At 32.0% G+C, this 23308-nt stretch overlaps 4 protein-coding genes and 1 long non-coding RNA gene across 6 annotated transcripts; 3 read left to right on the forward strand and 2 right to left on the reverse strand.

Annotated features, from left to right (window-relative positions):
* The first annotated feature begins 3455 nt into the window (after positions 1 to 3455).
* On the forward strand, positions 3456 to 7994 carry LOX5 (PLAT/LH2 domain-containing lipoxygenase family protein). 2 transcript variants are annotated; one of them, XM_088820616.1, is made up of 10 exons: positions 3456 to 3652; positions 3827 to 4036; positions 4717 to 5012; positions 5095 to 5341; positions 5428 to 5765; positions 5846 to 5932; positions 6007 to 6114; positions 6255 to 6562; positions 6641 to 6904; positions 7048 to 7994. In XM_088820616.1, the coding sequence occupies exons 2-10, from the start codon at positions 3829 to 3831 to the stop codon at positions 7814 to 7816; spliced, it is 2625 nt and encodes an 874-aa protein (XP_088676742.1). In that variant the 5' UTR covers positions 3456 to 3652; positions 3827 to 3828; the 3' UTR covers positions 7817 to 7994. The 2 variants fall into 2 exon arrangements, with proteins under 2 accessions (XP_088676742.1, XP_088676741.1); XM_088820615.1 differs by lacking the exon at positions 3456 to 3652 and having other exon boundaries at positions 3689 to 4036.
* Positions 7995 to 8426: 432 nt separating this feature from the next.
* Positions 8427 to 9403, forward strand: LOC105953333 (photosystem I reaction center subunit II, chloroplastic). Its single transcript, XM_012976995.2, has one exon. The coding sequence runs from the start codon at positions 8611 to 8613 to the stop codon at positions 9247 to 9249; it is 639 nt and encodes a 212-aa protein (XP_012832449.2). The 5' UTR covers positions 8427 to 8610; the 3' UTR covers positions 9250 to 9403.
* Positions 9404 to 12021: 2618 nt separating this feature from the next.
* Positions 12022 to 14249, reverse strand: LOC105953332 (Haloacid dehalogenase-like hydrolase (HAD) superfamily protein). Its single transcript, XM_012976994.2, has 8 exons — positions 14086 to 14249; positions 13911 to 13976; positions 13736 to 13833; positions 13593 to 13630; positions 13377 to 13464; positions 13029 to 13238; positions 12861 to 12926; positions 12022 to 12388 (listed from the first exon to the last, which is right to left on the reverse strand). The coding sequence occupies exons 1-8, from the start codon at positions 14129 to 14131 to the stop codon at positions 12200 to 12202; spliced, it is 801 nt and encodes a 266-aa protein (XP_012832448.2). The 5' UTR covers positions 14132 to 14249; the 3' UTR covers positions 12022 to 12199.
* Positions 14250 to 16110: 1861 nt separating this feature from the next.
* Positions 16111 to 22099, reverse strand: LOC105953330 (thermospermine synthase ACL5). The gene is made up of 10 exons (XM_088820618.1): positions 21893 to 22099; positions 21529 to 21595; positions 21318 to 21412; positions 21109 to 21211; positions 17378 to 17466; positions 17131 to 17287; positions 16957 to 17032; positions 16781 to 16839; positions 16532 to 16668; positions 16111 to 16419 (listed from the first exon to the last, which is right to left on the reverse strand). The coding sequence occupies exons 1-10, from the start codon at positions 22024 to 22026 to the stop codon at positions 16338 to 16340; spliced, it is 999 nt and encodes a 332-aa protein (XP_088676744.1). The 5' UTR covers positions 22027 to 22099; the 3' UTR covers positions 16111 to 16337.
* On the forward strand, positions 18906 to 20391 carry LOC148768961 (uncharacterized). Its single transcript, XR_016032112.1, has 3 exons — positions 18906 to 19159; positions 19870 to 19913; positions 20028 to 20391. It is a non-coding gene; the product is annotated as an uncharacterized LOC148768961 (long non-coding RNA).
* Positions 22100 to 23308: the final 1209 nt, after the last annotated feature.

Here is a 23308-nt window from a genome sequence, read left to right on the forward strand (position 1 = left end):
AATGCAAGTACCGTTTTGCATTATCTTTTGAAAATGAAACTTTATCCGCTTCACTATTTGCATTGAATATTTTGTTCCATTGATAAATATGGTAGGTACATTTAAATACCAAAAAGAAAATATGAAAAAACAATAAAATTATAGATTTTTTTTTTTTTTTTCTAGCGAAATGACCCGCAGTTAATCATATACGTGCACTGAGTAAACCTACACTCACATATTTTCATTCTGAAAAACAACAATTAATTAGAAACGAATAAAATACTAATTTATTAACTAATCTACGATTAGTTGAGTTTAATTAATTTATCTAATCCGAGATTGAAATGTTTGAAAAGTGCACGTGTTTATGGATTAGTATGTGATGCTTATCATGATAAGGACAATGATTGACGTAATAAAAACAACAACGAGAAAATTGAGTCCTTCAAGTAAAGAATATATGCACAAATAACCCTAATTTTTGCAAGTGAAATCTTTTAAACCACAATATAATAATATAAATCCTTATTCATTTAATAATTCTGTAATATTTATTTATTGCCATTATTATCTTTTTGTGGTTCCCATAGTGGGGGTGGCTTTCCATATGTTTGGTTGTTTAGATAGATTCCCTTTTTACCCTTTTTGCTAATTTTCCTAATAATTAATTGATTTATTTATTTTTGTTAAAATTATTCTTTCCATTGGCCACAAGAAAAGAATAAAACTTAGTGTGTTAAAATTTCCCGTTATCCTTTTCTTTTATCTTTCAATATGTGGTATTTATTGTTTCAAAAATATTTGAATTATTTTTCAAAAATGACCATTGAAAATTCTCAGATTTTATTGTAACATAATTAGTTGCCAAAAAACATAAATAAACACTATTTTTATTCCAAAAATTATCCTTCAAATATTTTCAATCACATTTTTAGTGGTACACTAAAAATTGTCTAACCTCAAATTACAATGCATTACTCCATACGTTTCAAAATAAGTGTCGTTTAAGGTAAAACGCACACTAGTCAAGAAATCTAATAAATAACTTTATTTTTAATGGAAAAAATCCTAAATTGTCCGTTACAAATCTTGAAGAGAGATAAGTTAGTGCTACAAATTAATAAGCCTGAACAATTAATGATATAAGAAAAAATTGATAAAAGAACAATTATTTTTTTCTTGAAACTTTAAAATTTAAAGTGACATTTATTTTGAAATGAATGTAATACTTATCATACCGTGCATCCGATATAGCATCTAATAAGTAATAACATCATGATCGTACTACCAAAATCTAGTTCAATATATTTAAAATATATAAAAAAAACTAATTTTATTACATATTGACAAGAATACCCCTCATCAATTCAAAACTTGACAGCCCAACAACTATCATTTAATCCAAAAGTACACCAATGTGGAATCACATTTAAATCTTTGGAAATAAAAACCACATGTGATCTTACTAATCATGAAATTGACTACAGCATAATCAATAATATAATATTATATATATATATATATATATATATATATATATATATATATATATATATATAATGGAAAAAAGGAGTTGATTTTGACCAAAGGTTCTGTGTTTACACTCACATTTCATGAATATATATTTATACTTTCACACCCTCTTACTATTAATTTAATTTATCTTAATGATCGTCTAATTAGATTATCCTAATTAATATAAGTACAGTTAAACGAGTCGTCGTCTCCAAGTGGGATATTCAATTTATTAAGCCATTGGTTAAAATTGACCGAACAATTAATTATTTTCTTATTACAAAATAAACTGCATTATTTTTAATATTTGCAACTAGGGTATATTCTTTTTTAGGTGGAATACTTTTAAATATTCAAGTTGACATGTTTGAATTTTTATAGAGAAAACGCTCTAACTTGTGATTTCGAAAATTAGATGAAAATTTGAGTAATCCTGAAGAAAAAAATAATTCGATTGGTTGTTTACGGACGCATACACATAAGTGCATGTTATTATGTGTAGATTAAAAGTTTAAGATCATTTAGTGTAATTTAATGAGGGTAGTATCTATAAAACCGTTTACGGGAAATAATGTCAAATGTGTCGAATAACAACAACAACAATAATAATAATAATAATAATAATAATAATAATAATAATAATAATAATAATAATAATAATAATAATAATAATAATAATAATAATAATAATAATAATAATAATATAAAATATAATCATTGTAGCATTTAAAATGAAAAAGAAAACACGATACCTTTTCTTTACATTGGAATTAAAGGGTTCTTAAATTAGCCAAATATGTGAAGACAAATCACATGGTTGGTCTGCTAACCACGTGGCATGTTTTATGATATCACACTTTTCCATATAAAACAAACGAATGCTGACGTGTCAAATTACGTTGTAGCAAATGATTACCCAATAATTTCAGATTATGGAACAGTTTAATTTAATGTAATGCAGATAAAACTTGTGAGAACGATCAAATAAATATTCGATGTAATTTATTTTATATTGTTATTTATTTGGCTGTGACTGTGAGTAAAGCATTGTTATTCAATCATTGCTGTCAATCCACGTCATTCTTAATAAAACAAGAAACAAATAATATATATTTATATTTTTATAGTATATAATTAATATTATAATTGCTTATGGATTGATTCATATGAATTAATAAATATAGAATAACCAATTAATAAAACTTGTATGGATAACAGGATAAGTCTTTTATAAAATGAATCTCAAATCATATAAAATTCTTATTTTGAACTACAATTTGAGTAGTTTCATAGATTTTACTTTTTAGAGGTAAATTACGATCACTGGTAAGCTCAAATTATAAAAAAGTCCTTTATATTTGGATAATTGTAATCACACCACTCATTTATATATTGTTTTATAAAAAAAAACTTTATGCACGTAAATTTGATACTACAAGGACGAACGTGTAAGATAATATACATAGTTCATACTTGATTGGATAATTGTAATTACCTAAAGATGAGAGATTTTTTCGTAATTTGACCATATCTCAAGGGCGTAGTCGTAATTTTCCCTAAATTTTATCCATGAGATTATTGGTTGACTTATATAATAATTGCAGAAAAGATAATGTGACAGGGAATAAATTAAAGATTAGGTAGTACATACAATAAAGTTTGATGCAATTTAAATATCTAATTTAAAAAAGATAAAAAAAAGTAATAAAATAAAAATTTAAAAAGATCCATGCAGAAGAGAACATGGCAAACAAAAACAGAGCACATATTAAACACAATTCACGAGGAGAAAAAAGAAAGTAGGTAATCAAAGCAGTAGATTTTGGTGCATGAATTAAAGCCAATATCCACCCAATCCAATTACGCCAGCTGTACACTTAAATAATTAATAATGCCAGGCTGGAATGCCAAGGTGGAAAATATTTATTTATATTCCTCATTTAATCTTTAATAAAGACAACACTAATCTTTTTTCTTTTTTCTTTTTTACACAGTTATCGAAATAGCTTCAAACAGTAAATTGTGATTGTAGGGGGGTCGTGGCCCCCCGTTTACCTTCCGCCATTGCTACCTACTTAGCCATTAAATTAAGAGAATTTAAAGGTGTTAACAGATTCGAAACAAAAATTAAACAATTACCAAGAAGACGCCATTGGTGGGTCTCTCTCTCTCTCTCTCTCTCTCTCTATATATATATATATATATAAACCTCTCTCTGAAAACCCAGCATCTCTGATTTCTTATTATTCCCCCATTAGAAAATAATTTCAATTTCTCATTTTCTTGTTTTTTTTTGCAATGGGGATATTCCCACCGTGTCATTCATCAGAGATGATGGAGAAATTGCTGGGTACGGTGTGCGGGAAGATTAAGGATGAACCAGTTGTTGAGCTGAAGAAGATAAAGGGCACAGTTGTCTTGATGAAGAAGAATGTATTGGACGTGACTGATTTTGGCTCTTCGATTCTTGATCGGTTTCAGGAGCTTTTCGGTAAAGGCGTCTCTTTGCAGCTTATTAGCTCCGTTAATGGCGACCCTGGTTTGTTTCTCTCTCTCTCTCTCTCTCTCTCTCTCTCTCTCTCTCTCTCTCTCTCTCTCTCTCTCTCTCTCTCTCTCTCTCTCTCTCTCTCTCTGTGTGTGTGTGTGTGTGTGATCAGGAAATTAAATGAAGAAATGGGGTAGTTAAGATTTAAGAATCATGGGTTTTTCTTGCTGTCAATGATGGCGACCCGGGTTTTGTCTACTCTGCTCTTTTTCTCGTGTGTGTGTGTGTGTGTGTGTGTTTAATCAAGAAATGGGGTTAGTCAATAATTAATGGAAAGAAAACAAAGAATCAGCTACTAAAAAATTGCAAAAATTAATGGCTTTCTTTCAGTTGTATGTCTGTGTGTGTGTGTGTGTGTGTGTGTGTGTGTGTGTGTGTGTGTGTGTGTGTGTGTGTGTGTGTGTGTGTGTGTGTGTGTGTGTGTGTGTGTGTGTGTGTGTGTGTGTGTGATCAAGAAATGAGGTTAGTCAGGAATCATTGCTGTTTCTAATTATTAAAAGAATCAGCAGCAACTAAAAAAATTGCAAAACTAAATGGCTTTCTTGATTGTGTTCTTCATGTGAATCATCTGTATGTATGTGTGTATGTATATGTTTGTGTGTGTCTGTGTGTGTATGCATATAGAATGAAGTAAAGGGTAGTCAATAATCATGGATTCTTGGATTCAATGGCAGCAAATGAGAACAAAGGCAAACTAGGCAAAGAAGCATTCTTAGAAAACTGGATCTCGAAAATCACTTCCCTCAACGCAAAAGACGAAGCCTCGTTCGACGTCGTTTTCAACTGGGACGAATCGCACGGAATCCCGGGTGCATTCATAATCAGAAACCACCACCACAGCCAATTCTACCTCAAGTCACTAACACTCGAAGACTTCCCCTCTCACGAAGGCCCGATCCACTTCGACTGCAATTCTTGGGTTTACCCCACTCACCGCTACAAATACGACCGCGTCTTCTTCACTAACAAGGTACTTAAACTTTTCAAGATTCTTACATTTCTAAATAATTCGAATGTAATAAACTCCGAGATCAATGTTTTTTTATCTACAGACGTACCTGTTTGATGATACACCGCAGCCGCTTCGGTTTTACAGAAACCAAGAGCTGAAAAATCTTCGAGGGGAAGAGAGGAGTAGTGGCATGTTGAAGGAGTGGGATAGAGTGTACGACTATGCGTATTATAATGATTTGGGAAGTCCCGAAAAGGGGAAAGATTACGCCCGCCCGTCTCTCGGTGGTAATTCGGATTATCCGTATCCGCGTAGAGCTAAAACGGGTCGTAAACCGAACAAAAAAGGTATATCATTGGAATTTAATATAGTAGGTTGTTCATTTTGGTTGTTGTAGTGAAGTCTTGCTGAATTTATTCGAGTTGACTTGCAGATCCCAATTTGGAAACACGATTATTCCTCTTGAGTTTGAGTATTTATGTCCCGCGCGACGAAAAATTCAATCAAGTGAAATTTTCCGATTTCATCGCATATGCAATCAAATCCATCGGTCAAGTATTCGTACCAGAGATCAAAGCTGTGTTCGACAAAACAATCAACGAATTCGACACTTTTCAAGACGTGCTGAATCTATACGAAGGTGGGGTGAAGCTTCCGGAAGGTCAAACCCTAGACAAGATCCGGGCCCACGTACCGTGGGAGCTCCTCAAGGAACTCATCCGATCCGACGGCGAACGGTTTCTCAAATTCCCCACCCCTGATGTCATCAAAGGTATTAACCAAAAAAAAAATCATTTTCGAAATTTTTCGGACAGCATTCATTACATAAGTTCTTGAATTTGTTCTGTGCTGAGGATAAAACAGCTTGGAGAACCGATGAAGAGTTCGGTAGAGAAATGCTAGCCGGAGTTAACCCTGTTATTATTCGTCGTCTCCAGGTAAAAATGGGATCTTTTTTATTCCAAAATATTCGTTACGAATAAATAATATTAATATTTTTATAATTTCACAGGAGTTTCCACCAACCAGCAAATTGGATCCTCAACAATATGGGGATCAAGATAGTACCATTAGACGAGAACATCTTGAGAAAAACATGAACGGGCTTTCCGTCGATGAAGTAATATATATATATATATATATACACACACACACACACGCACACACACACACACACACACACACATATATACATATATATACACCTTGTCTATTTTCTTACCGAATTACAAAGTAGGCTAATATAATGTTATTACACAGGCTATGGAAAAGAATAAGCTGTTCATATTGGACCACCACGATGCTGTAATGACGTACCTGAGGCGAATAAATACGACAACAACAAAGACTTACGCGAGCCGAACGATACTTCTTCTCCAAGAAAACGGGACTTTAAAGCCACTTGCAATCGAACTGAGTTTGCCACACGAAGAAGGAGACGAGAGAGGAGCGTTCAGCAAAGTATTCACTCCTTGCGATGATGAAGGAGTCGAGAATTCGATTTGGCAGCTGGCGAAAGCTTACGTGGCGGTCAACGATTCGGGCTATCATCAGCTCATTAGCCACTGGTAATAAAACAATTAAAAAAAAAACCGAAAGACACGATTTTTTTTTTTAATTTCATTTTTTTATAAAAATGCACGCAGGTTGAACACGCATGCGGTTATAGAGCCGTTTATAATTGCTACAAATCGACAGCTCAGCATTGTTCATCCGATACACAAGCTTTTAAAACCTCATTTTCGAGATACAATACATATAAACGCCTTGGCTCGACAAATACTCATCAATGCAGGTGGCGTACTCGAGAGAACCGTATTTCCAGGAAAATACGCAATGGAAATGTCGTCTGCGGTTTATAAGAACTGGAACTTCACCGAGCAGGCCCTTCCGGAAGATCTGATCAAACGGTTAGGAATTCGTTACCGAGATTCCTACTTTCCAATTTTTTTTTTTTTTTTTTTTTTTGTCTTAAAAATTCAATCTTGATTTTTTCTTTTCGTAAACAATCGATACGGAGTTTTTTTTTTGTTTTTTTCGGGCTTCAATGCAGAGGAATAGCAATTCCGGACTCGAGCAAGCCACACGGGTTAAAACTCGTGATCGAGGATTATCCGTTCGCAGTAGATGGATTGGAGATCTGGTACGCAATCGAATCTTGGGTGAAAGAATATTGCTGTTTCTACTACCCTACAGATGATGTCGTCAAAGGAGACACCGAGCTTAAAGAATGGTGGAAAGAGGTAAGAGAAGAAGGGCACGGTGACTTAAAAGAGAAGCCATGGTGGCCGAAAATGGAGACGCAGAGCGAACTTATTCAGACATGTACGATAATAATATGGGTCGCTTCTGCCCTTCACGCAGCAGTAAATTTCGGGCAGTACCCTTACGCAGGGTACCTTCCGAACCGGCCTACCGTGAGCCGAAAATTCATGCCTGAAGTGGGGTCCGCAGAGTACGCTGAGCTGGAGGCGGACCCCGATTTGGCGTTCTTGAAAACTATAACTGCGCAGTTTCAGACGCTTTTAGGTGTTTCTTTGATCGAGATACTTTCGAGGCATTCGACGGATGAGGTTTATCTTGGGCAGAGGGATACGGTGGGCTGGACCACGGACGATCGGCCCTTGGCGGCGTTTGAGCGGTTTAGTGCGGCTTTGGTGGAGATTGAGACGAGGATTACGGAGCGGAACGATGATGTCGCGCTGAGGAATCGGGCGGGCCCCGTTAAGGTGCCGTACACGTTGTTGTATCCGAGTACTTCGGATACGAGTAGGGTTGGTGGGCTTACCGGGAAGGGGATTCCGAATAGCGTCTCGATTTGAATTTGTTTGTGTATAGTGTAACATGGTTAGAGAATAAGTTTTTTTTGTGTTGTTGTGAGTTTGTTTGTTTGTTCTTTATTGGTTATATTACATATTAAAAGGAGTATTCTTTGTTCACATTGTTTGTAAGCATTTGTAAACGAATTGAGCCAAATCGAAAGCAGTTTGTTTGAATTTTTATCGAGTTGTAATAATAAGCAGCTGAGTTGAGCTTGAATGATTCTTTAATCGTCGATCATGAATCGAAACATTGTAGTTTGATTTTTTTGTTCGTATTTTACTTTCCTTTTAAAACAAACTCAATCTAGGGGCAAACTACATAGCTAATCGAATGCATATGTTCGAACTTGATTAGTTATGTAACGAATCGAGCTCGAACGAACTTCTTAGGATTGATCTTAATTCAAAGTCTCTATAAATTTGCTTTAATTTTAAATAAATTAGTTCTATATTTTCTATGATGATGTCATTAAAAAAGCAAAATTAAGATTACGTAATAATTTATTTAAATTTATGTTCAAAAATAAATAAATATCTCAATCTATATATATATATATATATATATATATATATATATATATATATATAGACAAAATTGGATGAATAGGCCTTCTAAAAAGAAATGGCTAATCCTACGTGTCAGTTTCAAACGTTCTAATTGGTCAAACACCATATCACCTTATCAAATATCCAAATTTCCCTCCACACAAAAAATAACCAAATTCCAAACCCTAAATTCTCATCAAATATTCATTCAAATCCAGAAAAATAAAAAATCACTGGAAAAAAAAATCATGGCAATGGCAACTCAAGCATCTCTCTTCACCCCCACCCTCTCCGGCACCAAATCCGTCGATCGCGCCGCCGCGCCATGGAAGCAGTCCCTGGCACAATTCTCCGCCGTGAAGCCGATGAAGGGCGCCTCCGCCGTCTCGCACCGCCCAATCCGCGCCATGGCCGAGGAAGCTCCCGCCGTGACTAAGGAGCCGGAAGCGCCGGCCGGATTCACCCCGCCGGAGCTCGACCCGAGCACCCCGTCCCCGATCTTCGGCGGCAGCACCGGCGGGCTCCTCCGGAAGGCGCAGGTGGAGGAGTTCTACGTCATCACGTGGGAATCACCCAAGGAGCAGGTGTTCGAGATGCCGACCGGCGGCGCCGCCATCATGAGGCAGGGCCCGAATCTGCTGAAATTGGCCCGAAAGGAGCAGTGCTTGGCCCTGGGGACCCGATTGAGATCCAAATACAAAATCAAGTACCAATTCTACAGGGTTTTCCCTAATGGAGAAGTGCAGTATCTCCACCCGAAAGACGGGGTTTACCCGGAGAAAGTCAACGCGGGCCGTACCGGAGTCGGGCTTAATATGAGGTCCATCGGCAAAAACGCCAGCCCGATTGAGGTCAAATTCACCGGCAAACAGGTTTACGACTTGTGAAAAGGTGATATGGTATTTGGTGTATTTGTTGTAATATTTGTGTGATTAAATGAATTATTTATTATTATTATTAGTTATTTTGTGTTTGTTTGATGTATTTTGTGTATGGTGAAAAAAAATACTCTTGTTATCTATTTCATCGAGTTTTTTTTTTTTTTTTTTCGAATTGTTTCGTAATTAGTTAGCGCTGGAAATTGGAACGGAACTTCAAATTTCTGTTGATTCTTATCTGAAATTTCCGATTTTTGAAACAATGGTTTTCTTTCGAACTTCAAAAATTTAATTTCTAATTGTCTTTGGAATACATGTGAAATTCTAATTTTCGAAAATAATTCTAAAATTTCATTTTTAATCCAAAGATAATACTTAGAATGTTAGTGTATACTATATATATGGATATAAATAAATGGATCCTTGCTGATTTTTTGTGTAATGATCTTATATCTGATTATTCTAAATCTACTCTGAACCTTTGTAATCACTTCCTAATTTTGATGTAATTTGGAATACTTTGCTGGTTGGTAATGAAATATTTATGTTCAAAAAATTAAATAAAAAATAAATGGAACCTTGGATTTTGTTGATGACTAATCGAAAATCCATCTTTGAATAAGTTTTTTCATTTCAATTTCTGATGTCTCTGGACTTTAATCGGACTTATATTCTTTCCACAAATTGGTAATTCATAGCAAATCCATCTAGTTTCCGGTTATTTATATCGAATGTTTTTTTATTACTGATATACACACCAATATAGATGTATGTGTATGAACGAATGATAACTATCTAACCGATGTATTTCACCACGTGGAATAGTATGAACCTAGTTTCCATCCTCATGAGTTATTAGTTATTACTAGTGGATCAATGTTTAGTATTTAATTGTATATGAGTTCTTGAATATTCTTGGCACAATTAATTATAAAATGGCGAAAATATTTATATGCTTCCATTATTATTGAATATCTAATGGGAATAGAATATCATAAATAAAATAATCATTAACAAAAAAAAGAACACGTTAAGTAGAATATTAATATCTGACCATTGATTGAGATACTCCAACTCCCACGAAAGATAATGACAACAATTATTTTACAATTAGTGGAATATTTTTATTGCATTGATACAACAGCCAGAGCTATAATATATAGGGCTGTGCATGGATCGGTTTTAACCACTAACCAACCCATTTTCGACCCACAATTTGTGATGGTTAATCAACCATCAACCGACCCATTTAAGTTGGGTCGATAATGTCAACCAACCCATGTATAGTTGGGTCGATAATGGTTTCTAATATGCTAAAAAATTGGTTAGTCGGTTAATATCGGCCAACCAACTTTATTCATTAATTTATTATTTATTAATTTTAATTAAAATATTTAATATTTTAATTTCAAATTTCTATTTTATATCACATTTATTAAATTATTTAATATTGACAAAAATCCTAAAAGCAATAAATCTAACCTAATTATCTAATTTGAACTATTTTAATTTTAAGACATATAGTCTAAATATTTGGACGATTATTATTTGTTGAACTATTTATGTTTAATTGTAATATATATGCCCGTAATGTTTTGAATCTTTTATTTGAATATTATTGAACTAGTCGCATTTAATTTATAAAAGATATAGCGTTGTAACAAGTAATAAAATATTAAAAAATAATTAAAAAATATTAAGATGGATGACCCATCAACCAAACCACCAACCAACCCATTAAATTGGTTTTCAACCATCATCCAACCCATGTAAGTTGGGTCGATAACGGTTTCCAATATTTACCAAAGTTGGTTAGATGGGTTGGGTTGGTTTTATGACTGGTTTTTAACCAAACCAACCAACGCACAGCCCTAATAATATATTGTTCTAAGCTAATTTTTTTATTTTTTTATTTTATTAATTAATTATTTTTATATTAAAATAGATTTTAAAATGGTTGTGCCTATCCTTGTCCGATCCCCACTCGGAGAAAATGACATGTCCTCCACGTAGACATGCTCTTCAGAAAATAATATTTTATTTTATTTCATTAGAATCCAATTCCAGAAAATACATAATTTACTCTAATTGTGCTTATTAATTACAACTTACGGCTTGTTTAATAGCTCTTTATGAGCTCTTAATGGCACTCAAATCTTATTCGGTAAGAGGTAACATTGTTCGGCATGTTTGATAAGAAGTTCTTAATGAATCAATTTCTTGCTTACCGATTCAGCTGAGAATTTTTGACTTATTCATTCAGAGGCACATTACATAGATATTGGACCAATTTGTCCATATACAAAATTTTGATTATTCCAATTACTTTTTTCTCTTTTTATCATCAAACACAAAAACCGAGGACTGTTTAGTGTGTAATTAATTTTAAAATATAATACAAAGATATCTTCTTCTCTTATGTTTAGATATGTTTATGCAAGAAATAAATTTATGTTAAATTTTTTTATTTTTATATATGTTTCTTAAAAAAAATGGATTAGATTTATCTTAGGCTATATTTATTTTTATTAAGAGAAATAATCAAGTAATTACATGTGACGATTGTTATTTTTCATTAACTTTTATTGATAATTTTATTAGTAACTAAATTTATTTGTTTATAGTTTTGAGGGTTAATATAGTTAAATTACATCATTCAGTTATAATAGGATTTGAGTTACCAAACATACTTATGCATTTAGCGTTCAGTATTCAAACAAAAACTCGAGTTCGAACACACACTAAACTATTCAAAAGATAAATAAAACAATACTTTATTCATTTAAAGTCGAGCTCGAGCTCAAGCTCAAGCTCGTATATTCCAGAAAGTAAATACATTTTTTTTATTTAGTGGCAAATTAATGCTTCTTTTTTATTTTTGTGCAAACAACGTACAGCAGAAATAATTTACATTGAGATGAATGTACAAGAGGTTGATGCATAATGTACAACAAGAGTTTCAAGCACCAACAGAAGTGGCTGAAAGAAGTGAATCAATTTCAGTTATGGTGTGGCTAATCCTCTTCTTATCACTGTCATTAGCGTTAACCTCTTCATTAATTACCCATATTTCTGGAATCACTTGTGCCATGTTTGTTAATATCTCCAATGCATAATCCGCTTCTTTGCTCTTAATTGCGCTACCAACCTTTTTTCCAATTCATATAAAAATGTACATTTCAATTAAATCATCCCAATAAATAATATCAAAAAATACATGAATCACGAGGCACGCGTTGTACAAGTAACTGTTTTTTCGGGGAAAATTACAGTTTTCACCCCTCAAGTTTGTACTGATTTCACATTTGGTCCCCTTTATTTATAAAAAATACATTTGGTCCCTCACGTTTCAATAATTTGACACTTTTAGTTATTTCCGTCAATTTACAATTAGTACTTCAGTTTAAGGCAGTGATGTGCACACGCTTTATTCCGTTAATACTAACAGAAAATTGACGGAAATAATAAAAAATGTCAAATTATTGAAGCATGTGAGATTAAACGGGTTTTTTGTAAATATGAGGGACCAAAAGTGAAATTGGTGCAAACTTGAGGGACAAAAACTGTATTTTTTTCCTTTTGTTGATTTACACGTGGCAAACAGAAATATTCAGACTCACCAGAACTGTTCGGAGGCCAAAGATTTTCCCAGCTGCAACGTTCTTCACATTGTCGTCAAAAAACAGCTGCAAATTTCGACAATTATTTATTTATTTATTTATTATTAAAAAATAAAAATGAAAAAATTATCGAGAAATTGGATTTGATCGTGTGGAGCGGCGGCGTACCGTACGGCGGGGGTCAACCTCTGCCACGTCAACACCGATCTTCATAGCTTCGATCGACGGCTTCAAAACCACCGGAAACTCGTCGGGGCGGTTCGATTTCCACAAATTAGGGTTCATCGTCTCGAAACATATGATTTTCTCGAAGCAATCTCTGATTCCCAATCGATCCAGTGCTTTATCCGCGTGAATTCTGTCCGAATTCGTGAAAATCTACCAAAAAAATAAAAAAAAAAAAAAAAATAAATATATATATATATATATATATATATATATATATATATATATATATATATATATAATCATCGCCGATGAATTTTCAATTATTCATCATAGTTTTGTTTTTCTTACGATTTTCCGTTGGTTGATCGACTGTAAGAGGCGGCGCAGCCGTGGGTCTGGCCGGATCAAATCATAGGGCAATCTTCCGTGCACGAAACTATATATCGACGGCGGAAATTTGAAATTGAAGGTCAGTTTTTTTTTTTTTTTTTTTTTTTTTTAATAATTCAAATTAGTGATTTTTTTTTTTAAATTCGAAAATGAAGGAGTTCTTCTCTTAATTACCTGTGATAATCATCGGGATTAATGTTATACCCTAAAGCCTGCAAAAATAATTAGGCGGATAATTAATACAGTTTAATATATAAATTGAAATAATTAGTTTTAAAATATTTAGAAAAATGAATATAAAATTAAATAAAAATTACCCGAAGGCCAGCTAAGGAGCTTCCGTAAGTTCTAAAAAGCTCTCTGTTTACATTTGGCGCTTCTGATTCTGCAAACCCACATTTCTCAACAAGAAAATCTGCATTTAAAATAAAAAAAAATTAATATTTTAATTAAAAAATTAAGAAAATAAATTAATAATATTAATTAATTAACCTTGAACGTTTTGCTTAAGAGCTTGCCCAATTCCAGACTTGGAAGAATACAAGGTGTCGTCCAAATCTGCCCATATACAATTTCAACAAAATAATTATTGCATGAACAAAATTATTATTTTTTAATAAAATTATTATTATTACAAAAAAAAAATGTGTGTGTAATAAATAGTTACCAAAGATGAGAGAGTCAAAGGGGGAAGAAATGGTGCAAGAAGCCATGGAAATGGAAGAGGGACAAACTTGTTGAGAAAAAAAGAATGAGGGGCTTTTTGGTAAATTTACTTTGGAGGTTTGATGGAGGATTTGTGATGGAAAGGGACAAGAAGGGGATTTTGAAGAAGATGGAGAGAAGGGTATTTATAGGAAGTGGAATTAATTAAGGGGTTGAAAAGAAATATCAGGAAAACCGAATTTGATTTGATTGATGACTCAGCGTGGGACCCACACGCTATTCATCTTATTAGTAGAGAAGTTTAATGATTTGTTTATCGGTTAATTGTCCGAATTAGTGATTAAGAAAAGTTGCACCGACCTTTTAAGTGAACATTAATTAATATTTAATGTTATGCTTTGGTTTGGCTCTAGATTGTTATAGGGGCCGAACTTATCTGACTTTGGAGTATAATCTTCGAGATTCGGTTACTCATAATTCTGTATGGATGTAACTGTAAGATGGAGAAATAGTACGGGGAAATATTTGTAATTAGCAATACCACAAGGGTTTATAGGTTATTTAGTCTTACTTCAGCTGTGTACGTAATTTATGAGACGAAAAAAGTATGCTAAATTAATTTCTTTAGTAGCATTGACCGTTTTCTGAGCACGGTTGACCATTTAATAAAATAGTGAACTTATGAAAATGTTCTGATAATTGATGGTGAATTTCTAATTGTCGATATCGATAAAAAATGACAGTGATTTTATCGTCTCACCGCGTGGTCTTATGTTGTTGATAGACGCGCCTTGTAGTTCATATGGATTTTTAGCTGATAAAATCGTGATGGTATTTTTTGTAAAATAAACGAGCGATGAATTTTTATTGAAAATGAAAGATCGAATATTTTTTATTGCGACTAGGGACTTTTTTAGCTTATTGCCTTAATAAATAATGATTATGTTCTAGTAAAGTGCTGTCAAGCATTTTAATTGAAAATTAGTTATGTTTGGTGATTAGACATTTATAACGAATAAAAAATGCGACGTGACCTTATGTTTACTCCAATAATTGTCCTTTTTTTTTCTTCCTTTTAAATACAATGGCATGAAAAACGTGAATGAATATATTTCAATAATTTTATTCTTGACTATGTGGCCTTCATTCTTAGATTACGACCATTCTCTAAGATAAAATCAAAATACAAAAACATATCCTATTTGTACAAACAGTACTCCCAATTATGTATACACGTTTATCTTTACAGTGTCTTACTGAATGATGGTGTTTTTTGTAAAACAATACTTACAGTGTCCTACTGAATGATGGTGTTTTTTGTAAAACAATACTTACAGTGAATGATGGTGTCTTTTGTAAAACAATACATAGTTGAAGGTGGTTGTAACTATCCAAACAATAAAGATTTTTCTGTAATTTGATCTTACATCAGAGGCTGGCCGTAATTTATTCAAAATTTAAATGGAGTTTATCGATACAGCCTTTACCTCGAGGGATTTTTCGTAATTTGACCAATCAATATATTTATATATATATATATATATATATATATATATATATATATATATATATATATATATATATATATATATATATATATATATATATATATAACTTGTTATGCTCACCAAACTAATAAATCTCTAGCCCAAAAGTGTTGCCCGCAAGGCCCAATGCTTATTTTCAACTTGATTTTTTGTTTTATTCTGAAAGAATAAATATAATCAATTTAATTGAAATGCGTCAATATCAATGAATGAACAAGAAAATAAAATTTACAATAAATGTAAATTTTGTATCTTCACATTCTAGAATTTCTTAGATATTCTAAAAAATATGCTTGTATTAGATAATAATAATAATAATAATTATTATTATTATTATTATAGTTTAAAGTATATAGAGAGGACTATTGAGGAATTCATATTTCAAATCAAGTATCTTTAATTACATTTTTCTTGTCCATTTAATGATCTTAACATATTTTAATCAAATCGAGTATATTTAATTTCAGATCAAAAAAATATAAACACTCGGGAAAATGGAATTATATATAAATTAAAAAAATACAAAATACATAAAGTAAACATAATTTCTTTAAGGCTTCACTATTACATAAGCAACAACAGAAGTAGAGAGGAGACAAACACTTCCTTAATCTTAAACCTTAATTTTCTTTCTTTTTTTTTTTTTTAAATTACTCAATTAAATAGCAGGAAATATAATAATTCAAGAAAAAGATATAAAGCTTAATTAATTCTTTCTGTAAGCATTTCCATGGCCATAAATGAACCTGGCATTTCCTTCACTATAAACATGTGTCTCATTGTTCAACCTGCAATTAATCAAATTAATTAAAACACGTGTTAAATAAAATCTATTAATTAATATTTTGCAAGAATGTAAATATTATATTGAAATAAAATTGATTTATTTATTTTATTTACGATTTTCGGACAGCTTTGCTCAATGTAGAGGACGACGAGAATGTTTTGCCATCGAGATATCTGTTCTCCCCTTCGATTCTCTGTTTTATTCTCATATCGAATTCATCGGCACTCAGTGCGAACGGAGAATCCGAAGCCTGATTATTATTTTTATTTAATCAATTATAATTTATAAAATAAACATATAATATCAAGAATTTTGTTATGTGATAAATTTTTTTTATTGACATAACATATAATTATTGATACCATGATCCATCCCCACGTGTCAGCATATGATGGGATATGAGCTGAATAAGGTACAACATCTGCACATAAATCATAATTTTTAATAAATATATATAATATAAGAAGCCCCTTTTCCATTATTTATAATTAATTAATTAATTATTTTTTTTAATTAATTTTTTTAAGGATGAACTTACATTTGAAAACCTGCTTCAGAGTATTGAAGATGCAAGAAAACACTTCTGTGTGGCTGAAAATTCCAGCTGGTCCTGCCTGTATTATTGGAAATTATATATATATATATATATATATATATATATATATATATATAATTTAAATAATTTGAATGAATAAAAATCACACACACTAACCTGTGTAACAAAGATGCCAGCTGGATTAAGTTTTGGTTTAACAATTAATTCATAAAAAGATTTGGTGTAGAGTTGGTAACATGGCCCTCCTTCAATTGGATCTGCTAAATCTCCTATTATTACATCATAAGTCTCTTCTCTTCTTTCAAGTTCAGCCCTAAATAATTAAAATAAAGTAAAAGAAAAAATAAAAATAATTTCTTTTAAATTAATAAAATTATTGGAAAAAAATAAATAAATAAAAAACCTAGCATCATTGATTATGAGTTCAAGTCTAGGATCATAAAAAGCTTCCTTGTTGACCAGCAAATGTGACTTGCAAAAATTTACCACTTCCTGCATCATGATTAATTAAATAATATTAAAATTAAAGAATAGAAAAAAGGGATTTTATATTATATTAAATATGGAGCTCACTACCAAAAAACAAGGCTTTTGTAACAGAAATTTTGTGACAGGCTAAATCTGTCACAATGAATGACTGAATTAGTGACAAATTTGTGATCGATTCTTATAAAACCAATTTACAATTGCTTTTGACGCAATTGTTATGAATTATGTGACGAATTTTGTGACAATAAATATTCGGTCACATTTCGGTCACATAATTTGTAACAGAAATTTATTCCGTCATAGTATTTGTCATAATTTGTTTATGGATATGTAATTTAATTAGTATGAGTTACAAATCTGTCACAACATCTTTTTCGTCAAAAATATTTCACATGTAATTCTGTCACGAATACCGTCATATTCTAAGTTTTGTCATTGGTCCGTCACAACATCATTTTCATCACAAATGGGTCACAATTTTTTTTGTCACAACTCCATCACATTCTAAGTTATGTCATTGATCCATCATCGCATCCTTTTTGTCACAAACACGTCACATAAAATTCAGTCATAAATATGTCATATTCTTGAGTTGTGCCATTGATCCGTCACAACATCCTTCTCGTCACAAATGTGTCACGTATTATCCATTCACAATTCCGTCATATTTTAAATTCTTCATTAATCACTTACTAATATTTATTTAGTCATAGATCCATCACAATCTAAATTTCTTCATAGTTTGTCACTACCTTTGTTCGCTATATATATCTCTTTAAAAATGTTATTTATTTACTCAAAAAAAGAAGAAGTTATTTACATGTTGGTTAAAATCCCAATTATGTCACTAACCGGCCCTATTTATTTTATATTTTGAAACCATAAAAAATAAAATAATAGGAAAAAAATATAGAATAATATAACAAATGCAACCTATTTATTATAATTTATTAACAATTTCAAGTAATTTGATTTTCTTATAGAAATTATGTAAAATGGATAATTAGTCAATTTATTAAAATATTTCTTATAATGGCGTGCACAAAAACTGTATTTAAGCTAGTTACACTATTATTATATGTTATCCTTGTTTTGTTTTATTATTGAAAATCTATTATTTACAAATTTTAGTGTTATATCAATATATGTTGAAAATACCACATTTAATGTAAACTAAATTATTAATTTGATTCTTGATTTATTATTAATATTATTATTACTTAAAACCACAATTTATTTTTTGAGCATGAAAACTAATTCTAGCAAAAAATATTGGTCTGACCTTCTTATTTAATTTTTATATCTATATTTTTTTTAATTTTGTTTTTATCAAACTGATGATAAAAGATATTGATAACAATTGAATTTAAAAAAAAAAACTAGTTAAAAGTTAATAAATTAATGATAATTTAGCATTAACTCCCCCACTACGGCGTCATAGTGAAACCCCACCCAAAACAAGCCATTTAGGTTTTTGAGTTTTGCACATCACAGGCACACACTCACGTTTTTTCTCCACTCATCGTCAAAGGGCAATGGCGGCAGCGGCATAAATCGGGGGTAAATGATTTATAATGTCGGGCAACAACACAAATGTGGTGGCGGAGAACCATAATTGATTTGTACGATGAATCTACACCCATAAGGCAGCGGCGAGCGATTGTCCTCGTCGGTACACTATCATTTGGGCATGAAGGTAAATTTCAGGATTAATTTATCAATATATATATGCGTAGCTTTTCTGTTTGACTTGTAAATTAATAGGTGGGTGAAAACCGAGTAGAATGTGATGGTTTGATACATATTGAGAAAATTATTGTGTATATTAGATGTATTTGACTTTATTGGTTAATTCAGCAAAAGTTTCGGTTCGGTGATTTTACAAAATTCTCTTGAATTTGGGCGTATGGGGCTATTTGTTAGCTATATCCCACCATTATTTTGAAATAAATCCTTGTAAATTGTAGATTATGACATTAGCCTGTGGTTGCTATCTACAGAGGCATAAGAGATATGCATTATATTATATGTACTTTCTGAAACAATAAATGATGTTTGTAGGTAATTATAATTGGATGATGTGAATTCGAAACTATTGAATGTGTTTTAATTAGATGGACCCTGAGGTCCAAGACGTTTTAAGCAGAAGCTATGCAGCTTCTGTTTCGTCTCCCTCTTCACATATTGGGTACATTAACACCTACATGAAGTTGTTCCAACATTAAAATGGTACTTGTATAATCAGGCCATTCTACAGGTTTTGGTTATGCTCTTGCTTGGAATAGTTGTTCCTTTTTTAATCAAAATATTTGTCTTCTATCTTAGAATACGATGGTTGGCTCTAATTGGCACATTTTATTTTTCAGATCTTATTATTTCTGATCTTTGTTGAATTTTTTATGGCAGGATATTCAATACGGAAGCTTAACAGCTATAGTAACTGGTATACGGTATGTGATCGGGGGTAATTTTCTTTTGGTGTTCTTTCTCTTGGGGTTCTGCTTTATGTAAGAAAATTGGACTTAGTTTATTTGAAATTTCACCTTTTTGTGTTACATTGTCAGATGCAGTTTAGATTATTCGTGAAGATGCAGATGTGAGACTAGTGTTGGGCAGGGACCACGTGCTACTCAGATATAGTATGAAGTTGTCGAATTGTCAAATTGGAAAGATCGTCCAAGATGAACTGGTGGGGGTTGAGGGGATGAGAGGGAGAGAAATATAAACGACGATAACATGGCTTGCGGATGTTGGAGGTGATACAGGACAATAGTTTAGAGATTGGGTCTTTGTTATAAGATATTTATGGCTCGACATTTGTAGTATATTTTTACCATTAGATATATTAGCAAACTTTTGAAATATCACAACAGAGATAATGGTTTTGTCTTAATATACTTATATGAACATTTTATTGGTTTTGTTGTACATTTCTTTTGATACAGACAATTTGTGACAAAGTGTTTGTGACAGAGGATTGGTGACTAATTGTGACGCTCTCAGTGACACAAATATATAACGAAATCTTTCATTCATTGGTGATGAATTATTGACAACATGAATTGTTTATGACGGCATCCGTCACAGATTTTAGGAAAAATATTTTCATGTTTATTGACGGATTCATGACAACACAAACTATTTGTGACGGAATCCGTCACATAGTTTAGGGACGGGTTATTGACAGCACAAACTGTTTGTGACGGAATCCGTCACATAGTTTAGGGACGGATTATTGACTGCAAAAACTTGACTTTGACGGAATCCGTCACAATTTTAGGGAAAACATTTTGTTAGGTAGTGACAAATTATTGACAGAAAAATATTGCTTGTGACGGAATCCGTCATAGATTTTAGGTGTCTTCGATAAGGTAATTTTGACGGAATTACTTTCATTTGTGACGAACGTTTCTGTGATAAACAGTGTGATGGAATTAAAATCTCCGTCACTAATTTAATTAGTGACGAGGGTGTTTCTGACAGACATATTCCGTCCCTATGCCGTCACTAAAGCTTAATAGTGACTGATTTTGTTGCTTTTTGTGACAAAATCGGCTGTCACTAAAGCCTTGTTTTTTGGTAGTGGCTTATTAATTATTATTATTATTATTAAATATTATTAATATTATTATTATTATAATATACCTCATCAATGTCACACATTATAACCTTATCAACAGCCCAGTGTCTGAGTATTTCTCTTGCAGTAGAGCCTTCACCTCCCCCCATAATGAAAATTGTTTTTGGACTGAAAAAGTTAATTTTGTGGATTAAAATGAGATAAGTTATAAATACATGGGCTCAAATGAAATTACAGAAAAATAACATAAAAATATTTAAATTAAAAAAAATACTTTGGATGATTCAAAAGTGGTGGATGGACAAGACATTCATGGTAGATGAACTCATCAATCTCTGCACTCTGTAGCTTTCCATCAATTACCAGTGCCTGAAAATTAAATTAACATATAATTAAATCAATAAAATTTAATTAGTATACTAATTTATTAATTAATTACATTATATTAGATATAAATGTTAGTATTTACATATATATATATATACCTTTCCAAAGGGCTTAGTGTCCAAAAGTTGGATGTCTTGGTACTGTGAGGCACCTGTGTGCAAAATGCTGCACCAAAAAATAATTAAAAAATAATAAATAAACAAAGTGAACTTTATAATATTTAATTAATTAATATGTTTTTAGCTTCCTTGATCTTTGCTTTGCTTTGTCTCAACTTTCTCATACATATATGTAATATCTCCACACACACACACACACACACACTTCAATTCAAAACTTAACAATGTGAATATATGTTTGTCATGGAAGATTAATTAGCTAGTGTTTTCTAATAAGTTAATTAGTCACATTATACATATGTATATATATTATGTATATGTATAATGTTTATGTATAGATTACCTCTTGAGAGCAAAGCACCACCTCAAATTCTCTTCGATCTCTTCCTCGTACCAACAACTCTTTCTTTGAGCTGCAGCAACTGCATGACCATTCCCGTTACCATTACCATTACTCGAGATTGAAATATCACCCATTTTTTTTAATAATTTCTTATAAGTTAAATATATCTATATATGTATAATCCAGTAGCTACTTATAGATATAGAAAGATGGAAATGTAATGGATGGATATATATAGAGATGAAGGAGGAGATGGGGGGGGTGGGGGGGGGGGTGGGGGTGGGGGGTAGGGGGGTAGGGGGGTTTGGATGTTAGAAAATGAACATGCACCAAAATCTTAATGGATTTTGGGAAAAACACATAACCCTAGAAAAAGGTTTGATAAAAAAGAAAGATCAACTTGCGGTTTTTAAGGTTGATTTTATCTCGCGTGGGTTGTGTTTGAGTTTGTTGCCATTTGCCAATGGACATAATTCATTATAATATATTATATATACATACATATGTATACTCCTCATCACTAGTGTTTTGTCTTCCAAATTAAGACATGTGTGTATATGATGTTTTGAAATGGATAATGCTCCCTAAATTATGATGTGTATATATTATAATTTGTAATGATAAATAAAATATTTAAAAAATGTCAGAAAATCCGAATTATTAACCCCGCAATTTGTTTGGTAAACATTCTTGAGCTCCTGTAAAATCAGGACAATTATATTTTCACATCTTGCTAGAAGCCCCGCGGTCGACTTAGTTTGAGAATTTAGACAAAAATAATTATTTTAAGCTGAAAATACCTTATTATCTCCAAATTCATCAGTTCTCAAAACCAAACTGACTCACTCCAAAAAATGGCATTTCTTTTACTATTCCGTGCTATCTCTACTAGTGCATGCCGCCGACCGTCTAATTTCTGCCACAATATTATTAAAATAAATAAAAAAAATATTTTCATATCTAAGATGTTTATTTTCAGTCCAATTTTTTTTGTTTTTCCTCTTTTTAACATTTCCGAAGGTTGCGTATTTAAATTGAGAGATTTGAAATGGATGGATTTGGACACGTAAATAATTTTGTAGATAGCATGTGGAGAAATTAAGTGGGCATGATGAATTAAGGTGATGCACTATATATATCTTGTGTCACACAGAAATAACCATCATCATCTATACATATATATAATATGCTGAGAATCGAGATTTTATGGGTACTGCAAAAAGATATAAAATATAATGATTCAAGGGGTGACAAAACCCCAATATTTTGGTTTATATATTTTATGGGTGCATGCAATATCTTGGGTTTGAGAGAGAGAGAGATCTCTAGAGAGAGAGAGAGAGAGAGAGAGAGAGAGGCGTGCAGTGGATTTGATGATTTTGTGTTCTGTTTGGTAAGAAAAGATAAACGGCGTGC

This window comes from Erythranthe guttata, chromosome 7 (assembly GCF_056151865.1).
Source record: "Erythranthe guttata isolate IM_541 chromosome 7, IM_541, whole genome shotgun sequence".
NCBI lineage: Eukaryota > Viridiplantae > Streptophyta > Magnoliopsida > Lamiales > Phrymaceae > Erythranthe > Erythranthe guttata.